The 10,292-nt window shown below is 32.3% G+C and overlaps 1 protein-coding gene across 1 annotated transcript; it reads right to left on the bottom strand.

Moving 5' to 3' along the window:
• Positions 1-250: 250 nt before the first annotated feature.
• On the bottom strand, positions 251-8,796 carry LOC145304055 (trypsin-1-like). The gene is made up of 13 exons (XM_080145813.1): positions 8,749-8,796; positions 7,486-7,545; positions 7,051-7,128; positions 6,030-6,101; positions 5,514-5,576; positions 4,791-4,856; positions 4,024-4,176; positions 3,118-3,148; positions 2,828-2,896; positions 2,219-2,283; positions 1,862-1,937; positions 946-1,100; positions 251-523 (listed from the first exon to the last, which is right to left on the bottom strand). Exons 1-13 carry the CDS (start codon positions 8,770-8,772, stop codon positions 479-481), a joined length of 957 nt encoding a protein of 318 aa, XP_080001939.1. The 5' UTR covers positions 8,773-8,796; the 3' UTR covers positions 251-478.
• Between the last annotated feature and the right edge of the window lie 1,496 nt (positions 8,797-10,292).

The raw sequence follows: 10,292 nt of genomic DNA, 5'->3' as shown, positions 1-10,292 counted from the left end.
GTGTATTAATTAAATGAAAGGTTTCGTGGTTAATATTTTTTTTTTTTATAAAAAAGCTTAATTTTACTTTGGGTTTATCCACCTGCCCGTGCAGAGCAGAGCACTAATGATTCCTATGACTATAGGGTAGAAATCTCTATAATCTTTTTCAATATTAAGAAGTATAATATTTTCATAATACTTGTAAATTTTTTTTGCTTCAAATTAAATAGTCTAATTTTTTTACCAGAGTTAAATAAAAACTAAAAAATGAAATGAAACAAACATATAATATCTAATAGTAATATAAAACACAATATAATAATAATTGATGATACAAAAGTAATCTTTCAAAACATTAATAATGTAAATAAGTTTTAGGGAATGCTAATTTTTTCTTTTTTACTTTTTTTCAGTTACAATAAAATGCTGTTATATAGGTATTTGTAATTTATGTAAGGGATGCTCTCTGGTTGGGGCTTGTCAGTATGTCCACCGTTTAAATGCTGCAAACAGTTTTATTTCCACTGGCTTGATCTACAGACTAAAACAAAACAAATTAGTTAGTAATTAATTACTATTGCATCGTATTACAGACAGCTTCCCTCGGATATTAAAATAAAAAAATTAAGATTAAAACTAATTTTGCTAGCCCCGACGAGTTCAAAGCAAGGGCAAACAATACTTGTATTAACATTATGATTTTTATTTTAGTACTCATAGGAAATTGTCTATAATACGATGCAATACATAACTTTTCAGTATAGCTGAAAACCAGTTCTAATTCTGCGGATATCAAGCGGTTACAAAGCCATATTTGAAATATTTTTATTGTTTTCAATAGATGAAAACGTCGGAAACCCTCGCGGCCTTTTCTCTTTTAAAAATGACCCCTGGTTTTGCAGACTAAAATATATCTAATACAATTATGCTTCCTTCACTAAAAGACATAAATGTAAAATTTACCTTAATCCAGTCCACTACTTTGCTAACCCTGGCATAAGTGTCCGGATCAGAGTTGCCACACGGAGCTGCCCATGACACTATCCCAGTCTGCACATAGTTGCCAACTTGATTGTACACCAAGGGTCCACCTTGATCACCTCCGCAGACACCCGCACCTAGAAGAAAGAGAGAGGACAATGGGCTGTTTATTACACAAGTCCCCAAAGTTTTATAATTCGGTGGCTTAACAACTTTTAGGACTAAACGAATTTTGATTGGTTGATTCATTAAGTTGAATGTCCAATCGTTTCAACCATTAATTGTAATCTACAGAAGGGGTAATTTTATGTATCATAATTGGGGATGTACATTAATTTATCAGCCATTGTCTTTTCCCTTTAGATCTCTGCACACCTAGACATTTTGTGTAGCTAAACTACACTGCAAGTAAATGTATATGTCCTTCTGTCTAGAATCAAGTTGTTTTCTTATTGATTTAAATTTTTAATCTTTTGTCATTGGCTTTAATTAAAACTTGCTCCCGTTTTATTGCCTCAAGTTTGAACTAATTGACCATACATGCTCAGACAATGGCTTTAGATCTAAATTTGCTCTAAGGTTAAGCAAATACACACTCAAACTTACTTTCATAGTGGCTTTTATTCTAAACTTGCACTATGATTGGTCACATACACACACAAGACACTCCTCTTTGATTGGCTTAAATTCTAAACTTGCTCTCTGATTGGTCACATACACTTCTTTATGATTGGCTTTATTTCTAATCTTGCTCTATGATTGGTCAATACAAACTAAAACCTTGATGCTTTTCAAACATATTTTATGCAAAAAGAACTACTTTTTTAGCCTTTATTGGATATATTTGTAGCCTGACTGGCGAATGCCTTGCCATGCTGCTGGTTAGCTTTAAATGTACCTGCAGGAACACTTATAGCACACATGACGTCATCTGTAATTTGGTTACAATTCCATCCATAGCCATAGTTGTAATCCTAAAATTTGTGGAGCCGATTAGTACTTCATAATAAGAGAATGTCTAGGCCCATAAACAGATGCAACTCAATGTCTATGTAGGCTGTCTGATTGGTAGTTTTTTTTTACCAATTAGACAATCATTTAGATGTTGGTTTATGGTATCATAGTCATCAAGAAAGGGAAAAAATGCAATGTTTCCGTTCAGCGGTTAGCAAGATCCTTTGGTACAGACAGACAACCAAACGGACATCATGTTACTTTATTACAAGGATAAAAAGATTACAAGTGTTACATTTACCTGATTACAGCACATACTATTTGGCATAGTCTTCACATCTGCCTTCATAAGATACCCAGAACCAACTAAAAGCATTAATTCAGTTATATTAGAATTGTCCTATTTACTTCAAACCTTGTAATAAGGTTTAAGAATTTAGGATAATGCATAATCTATAGCTTGACCTACAAAAAATTTTTTTTTGGCATTTGCAGACCATGATGAATTGTTAAAATGCATATGTCCTGGTTCTCTAATCTATACATTTCCACATCAGAGAATATAAAAATATTTGCTTTTGCACATCTCTAGTTTGTGAATATGTAGACCAGAATTAAACCTGACCTACTTTTATATAAAGTTTATTACACTAGTCCCCAAAGATTTACAATAAGATTTTCTTATTCGTTGGCATAACAACTTTGGGGACTTTTTTTGAATTTTGATTAGTTGGTTTTTTAAGTTGAATGTTCAAACGTTTCAACCACTAATTATAATCTATAGAAGAAGAAATTATTTGTATCATCATTGGGGATGTAAATTAATTTATCGGCCCTTGTCTTATCCCTTTAGATCTCTGGCTTGAATCAATCTACATTAGTATAGGTCATTCATATTTAATTGACTCACCTCCCCCAGCGGATGTAAGACCCCAACCTGTAACGGTGTGGTATTGTCCTTCATATTGTGTTCCTACACCTAGAAATATCATAAAATTAAACAAAATTTGTGAGCCTTGTTCTATATTTTCTACTGCAAATTTAAAAATAGTGATGTATTTAAATTTCATAGTGCATATTATGTCTCATTTTTTAATCTAATGTACATATGTTTTAATGGTGCTAAATTGGGTATGTCTCACTTTTCATTTTTAATTACAAACTTGAAACTATGGATTTTAAAAGCGCAGATATTTTTACCTTGTTGAGGTAGACAAACTGGTCCAACTCTCTAATTAAAAGAAAATCTATTAGTTTTTACAGGAAAGCTATTCTATAAATAGGATATGTTTGTCTCATAGTCTACACCACAATTCGTCCTCACGCCAGGCTACAACTGAATCAAGACAAAAGTAAGTGCCGAGCTCTGGGACCTATGTATGGTGAAATTAAACATAAAACCATGATGATTCCAGGTAAAACCAAAATATTTCAGCGGGATCTTTTTGAGAAAATTAAATTTGAAAATTTCAGGTTCAATTTTCACCCCCTAGGAGTTGCTGTATAATCATGACAAGAAAGGCAAAGATCATTCTTTTTAAATTTTGAACAACTTTGCTTTTATAAAGTCTTTCATAAAACCTCTCTATATATGATTCATTTAAGGCTGAATTTCCGTGACCTTAGCAAAGAAACTGATAAAAATTGCCATTAATTAACTCCATTCAGGAGTGGTTTTATGAAGAACTTTATAAACGCAAACTTAAATTTTAAATAAATAATCTTTGCTTTTCTTGTCATGATTATGCGTCAACTCCTAGGGGGTGAAAATTGAACTTGAAATTTTCAAATCTAATTTTCTGAAATATTTTAGTTTTACCTGGAATCATTATGGTTTTATGTCTAATTTCACCATACATAGGTCCCAGAGCTCGGCACTTACTTTTATCTTGATTCAATTGTAGCCTGACGTGTCCTACAATCCTATTATTATTTTATTATCATTAGAATAAATTATGAATATTTTATGTCACCATTGGTTAGTAGCCAATTTTAATTTATTCCATATTGCAATGCTAAACATTAAACTGAGCTTGTTATTGCTGCGCCAGTAAGAGATATAATTATCCCTCTTTATGTTTTTGATAAGCAAAAGTAAGTAGAAACCTCTAGATACGTTGGCATGGGACCGCAAACGGTCAGAACAGCAACATCAAAATGTTGAGAGCTTGAAGCTATGTAATAGTCTGGATGTATTGTAACTTTACAAACGCTAGACCACATTGTATTAGTTGAGTTGGATGCATCCCAGCCACCAACCTAAAAAAACAAGGACGTCTATATCCAAAAGGATCCTAAAAAAATTATGGAATTTATTTGAAACAGCATATAGTGTTCAATAAAAAAAGACATTATACAATACAAATGACCAATGTTAGGCCAGTATACATTGTAATTGACCATTGGTAAATTGTATACTGGCCTATCATTGGTCATTTGTATTGCATGAAGTCATTTTTTATTAGAAACTATTTCGGCTTCCAAGGATGATTACGTCCAAAGGGGGTTGGGTAAAAGAGTTGTTTACACCCCCTTAACCAATTTTACAAGGCCCTTTAGGAATTTATGGAAATACATTTGATTACAGCCTTCCCCACCACCAAACCTGAGAAAACCCTCATTTTACCCCATTCCCAAAACAAAAGGCTTGGACGTCCAATAGTAGTGAAGCTTTTATTACAAAGTTTTGGACCTTCCAGGTAAGGTACAAAAATAAATTTGGTGCTGACTACACAATTAGGCAATGTTATAAAAGTTTTACCATCTACCAACAATGATATATATCTCTTGAGGATGGGGTGGGGTGGGGGGGGGGAGGGGTCATATAACACCACCTTCCACCTCAAAAAGAAGTATTAAATAGTTATACTTACTAATACTTTGATATCTGATGGTTGATATTGATATGCCGAAACACAACGGGCAGAGGTCAAAATTAACTGAAATTAATATCATAAATAAAGACTGAGAGAATTTTTAATTTAGCACCTTTTATTTGACTTTTTAGTTGTGACAAAAAAATGGCCAAGTTTGAAAGACACATTAAATATAGGTGTTATTTCCTCTCAATCTATGACAAAATTATTCAGGTAATGATAATTATGTTCATTATATAGTCTTTTTTTGAGGTATCAATATTTTTCATTTATTATGACCAAAGGTGTCAATTTAGCAAAGTTTGAAATTAAAACTTCTAACACTTGTTTTTTTTATTGCATTGCAAAAAATTTTTTATGAAGCTTTACAGTGCAGTGTCTCAAAAAATCAGCCATGTGACGTTATAAAAATGAGGGATTTTTTTAAAGGGTGTTCTTTCCCACTTCTCTCATCCCTTTTTTATGATTTCACATGGCTGATTTTTTGAGACATTTTTTTAAAGCTTATTTTTAATTCCTTCTTTTTATTGAATGTACTCAGTGAAAAATTATTTTGTCTTTACAAAGATATTTATTGATTGATGGGAAATTTGTATTATAGATATGCTAAACCTAGGTAGCCACAGGATGCAAGCAAATCTATAAATTATAAATTAACTTTATGAAAAATAAAATGCACCATTATGAAGATAAATTTATATTTCAATTTTCTATACTTACTCGATCACTAATAATAGATCCGCCACAAAAAGGGTATCCTGTATAATTGCGAGTCAATCCAACCTAAAATTAGAGTTTTAGTTTTGTAACTTAACCTCTAATGTGTGCCTTTCCTTTTGTCCTTCAGTCTTTAATTATGTCAACTTAAAGCTCAACTTTTCCATCTAGAATTAGGACTTGAAACCAGTTGCATGCCAAAGGGGGTGTCAACACTCTTCTTAAAATTGAAATTAGGAATTTTTGCCTTCCCCTTTTTTCACCCACTAGTAGATCCGTCTGGTGAATCACTGTGCACACCACTTCTTGACATACAGAGGGAGGCAATCTTGTTCTTTTAAGTTCTGTTATTGTTTTGACTTTCCCTTTAATTTTATTAAAAACTATTTCTTGGATCTGGATGGTTTTAGACTTTTTATAGAGGGAAGATGTTTATATAGAGTCAAAGTAATTAGCAAAGGCTATAAGAATATCTCTGCTACTATTTGATGTAATTGTCGTTGTGCAAATGCAACTTACCATCCACGGGTATTCGTGTGCTTCTGTAACTGTGCCATTTACAATTCTGCTCGTTTTATTGGGAATTCCACACTAAATCAAATAAAATTGTCTCATATATAAGTAATACAAATTTTTTTAGAAGGTAATAGTTATCTATTTTATTGTATTATAGATAGCTGTCATTGATTTTATGTTTTTATATTATTATTTGTGTTAAATTGTCGATAATACGAATTCAGCGGATATTAATCGGTTTCGAAGCCATATTGGGAAATAATTCAATTATTTGTCGTTTGGAAATTTGGAGTATAGTCCCTTCCGTGACAAAGCCTCTTAAGGTCGTATTTTATAGCTTTAGATTATTTTAGATTAGGTTAGGTTAAGTTAGGTTACGTGATTGCCCTGCAGGGTTAGGAAATTGGCCCCGCAGGGTTAGATTCCCCTAAGGGGCTAGAAATAGGAGAAAAACTAATGTTAAAATACGACTAAGAGCCCCTTTAGATGCGTTGTCAGGAAATGAGGAAAAGGACTATACCAAAAATTTGTAATATGTACTTATTTTGGAATGTTGAGTTGAAGATAATGTGTAACACAATCAAATTTGACCTGTAATCTTAAATGATAAAAAAATGAACCATAATAGTTATTTCTCGCATCGTATTATAATTTCTGCGGATATAGAAAGTACAATCATAAGATTAAAACTAGTTTTTTTTTAGCCCCGAGGTGCCGAAGGCACCAACTAAAAAAACTGGTTTTAATCTTATGATTGTACATTTCTATATTCGTAGAAAGCTGGATATAATACGATGCTAGACATAGTTTTTTCGTATGGATGAGAACCGGTTCCTATTCACTGGATTCGAATGAATACGAGAAATAAAATAATTTGTTTAAAAGTTTGGACAATTCTAGTATGGAAATAAACAATAACAAGATTTAATAAAAGTTTTTGAGTCAACGAATTAGATAACTACAAAAATTTGGGTACCAGATTAATTATCAGTCCCCTCCCTCCCTTAAAATATCCAAACTATACCTTGCATGGTGGCGAGCTGGGTTTTGTTGTTGTAGTTGTTGTAGGAGGTGGTGGAGTGGTTGGGAGGTTCATCAGCAACTAAATACAGGTTTGTTTCATTGGAACCCACTTACCCTTGACAGATATAATATTTGGCATTGACTTGGGCAGAGAAAATACTTCATAATTTTCATCATTAAGTCTTTTAAACTTTAAAATCAGGCAACCAACTCTTTGATTGCAAGACCTTTGTATCTAAGTCCTAACTGTGCATGGTGGTATTGAGTTGCACAGTCTCTGTCCGTAAAAAAAGTCCCAAGAAAACAACAATATTTATGATAAAGCTCAAACCCCTTTATTCAACCCTCTGAGAAAAAGCTTGGACGTGACTGCCAGCTAAATATAGTAATGTACTGATGTAAATTATAGAGAAGCTGCACTCTTAAAAATACTTACATTCCATATAAAGTTGATAGAAGATATAGAACAAGCCTGAGTGAGGCTTACTCCACACAACTGAAAGTTATGAACAATGAATTTACAATGGAACACTGTGTATTTGTTATTGGGACACCCACATTTCTATTATTTCTTTTTTATTGGGGGGGGGGGGGGTATAATTAGGGTTGATTTCTCTCGGGAGGGTTGAAAAATATATAAATATAATAATAGTTATTTCTCGCATCGTATTATAAACAGCTTTCCGCGGATATAGAATGTACAATTATATAATTAAAACCAGTTTTTTTTAGCACCTCGGGGCTAAAAAAACTGGTTTTAATCTTATGATTGTACATTTTTATATTCGTATAAAGCTGGATATAATACGATGCTAGACATAGTTTTTTTCGTATGGATAAGAACCGGCTCCTATCCACCGGATTCGAATGAATACGAAAATAACTTTCCCAGGAACTAAAAGAAGATTCACGTTAAGGAGAAACCAATCGGTCTAAGGGTTTGCAGTAAGCTTGATAATACAGGTTAGGATAGTAAGAGTATATTAGTTTTACTTATAGCACCCCTCAAGGGCTTTTCGCTACAAAAAAATTGAGGATAAAATCTCTTTTAAATACAACAATTTCAGTAAGATTACTTTATAAAGATTTAAAAATCACCAAACCTTTCCAATTGAATATTATGGATATTTACCCGGAATATGATTAAAGCCCCCCCCCCCCCAGATAATGACGTCATACGATAGAATAACAAATGAGAGGCCAGCATAAATTTTACCATTGGTCAATTACAGTGTATACTGGCCTCTTAGTGGCTATTCTATCGTATGACGTCAAAATCTGTGGAGGGACTTTAATCATCTTAATTTTCCCGGAGATAAACATAAAAAAGTTATAGGCCATGAAAACAATGAATAATCCCATGATTTTTATTTTGTTAGTCGTCGAAACTTCTCTATATCCTATCTATGGCCGATAAATTGATGTGCATCCTAATAGTGACACACTAAATTACCCCCTCTGTATATTACAATAAGTGGTTGAAACGTTTGGACACTAAACTTAATGAACAAACTAATCAAAATTTGATATAAGTCCTTAAAGTTGTTAGATTCCTGGTAATAAACAGCCCCAAGTCCCCTCCCATCCAGATAATAATATACAATATATGTCTTTTTATTATAGCTCAGCAGTAATTAAATCGGTTTCGGAGCCATACTGCAAAAGTTTTTATTTAACAACAACAAAAGTAAAAAATCACCAAAACAAGAGCTTTAATAAACATGTTTCCATGCAGGATATCAAAAATCAACAATTTTATAAATTTTTCTTTTTCAACAAATTGAAAAGGCAAATTCTTATTCAAGTGTTTTATTTCTCAATAGCCATCTTTAATAAGCGCAGCTACTCTATTCTAAAGTTGGTATATGTCCGTCACTAAAGATGGATAAAATTACAACAGTTTTTTAAACATCAGAGTTTAAAATATTTTTTGTTTCTTTTAAAGAACGAAACTACTCTTAATTCGAAATAAACGTCTGTATGCCTGAATCATTTTTGAGGGAATGTCATTTTCTCGGCTTCTTGTAAAGATAGAGCGCTGTTATCTTCATAAAAAGATCTTGGTCTGTTGGTCTGTCAGTCACGATACTGTCTCGACCGTTTCACAGTCTATGTGTGTTCTTCAGACAAAAACATCCAAGCCTTTGAAAAAATAAAGAAGTGTTTGTTTTCCTTATCTGGAAGACAAATTTCTTCATACAAAGTTGCGGCATTGTAGTTCTTTTTTCGCTTTCTGAAATGCCAAGTGAGGTGTCTTGTATTTGTCTCACTTTAACATTTGATTTGAAAGAGAATGGATATAAAAGTGCCGTGGGTTCGAATCCCTCCAACGTGTTGAATCTTGCCAATTACAGTGTGTGTATGATATGTTGATACCAGCTTGACGTCTTTGATAGTGAGGAGAATAAATTCCTGACTATACAAAACCTTGTTGGTGCATTTTCATTTTAAATGTTGGCTGTTTATTCGTTGGATATCAAGTTAAAGTAAAAAAATAACCTATGGTCATGACAGATACAAAAGACATTTATGTAATAATATATTTTATGACTAATGAACGCCTATGGATGATGTCATAATTGTTTGAATTGTATTTAGCTTTTATAGCTGTTTTATTTATAGACATACATTATGCTTAGATTTTAGATTTGAATTTTTTTTGCAAAAACCAAGCCGATCAAAGTCCAATAGAGGTTTTTGGTCTAACAAATGAGGTAACTTGGTGATACAGCTTTGTGTACCAGTATAATTTACAGTCCAATGTTCATTCCCTCCAAGCTTTATTTTCCAGAATAAATTTCCCAAGTCAAGAGTTTTTATTAACCTTCAAAAATATTTCAGCATATTAAACAAGAATGAAGTTTACATAGTTGGTAGAATATAACACTAAATTTATAAATGTTTTTTTTTACTTTTTACTTTCACTGTATGTAATTTTTCTTAAAATTAGGGATATATTGATAAGATAATGTATCTTAAATTTAATCATTTGGTTGTATTGGACTTTGAGTACTAGAACCGACGCAACATTTCTTATTTTAGCAATTTTCAAAAACATTAATACTCTAATAGCTTTGACTCTAAGGGCACTCTAGACGTTTATATTCTAATAGCGGTATACAACATTTCTGATGAAATGAGTGAGTCAATGAGGGAAGCAGATACTTATAGAGTTGGTACAAATCTAAAACTATATACTCTTAATACTTAATATTTTTAACTTCATTGATTTAATCCTATGAA

This window comes from Acartia tonsa, chromosome 13 (genome assembly GCF_053477335.1).
Source record: "Acartia tonsa isolate MP-2025a chromosome 13, ASM5347733v1, whole genome shotgun sequence".
In the NCBI taxonomy this organism is placed as follows: Eukaryota; Metazoa; Arthropoda; class Copepoda; order Calanoida; family Acartiidae; genus Acartia; species Acartia tonsa.
This window is presented reverse-complemented; position numbering and strand designations above follow the sequence as displayed.

Coding starts and splice junctions, on each gene's coding strand:
- LOC145304055 (XM_080145813.1), bottom strand. CDS start 8,772: ATGTTTATTAAAGCTCTTGTTTTG. Junction 4,857..5,513: donor GATCTATTATTAGTGATCGA/GTAAGTATAGAA, acceptor TATTAATTTCAG/TTAATTTTGACCTCTGCCCG. Junction 1,101..1,861: donor TGCTATAAGTGTTCCTGCAG/GTACATTTAAAG, acceptor TCTTTCTTCTAG/GTGCGGGTGTCTGCGGAGGT.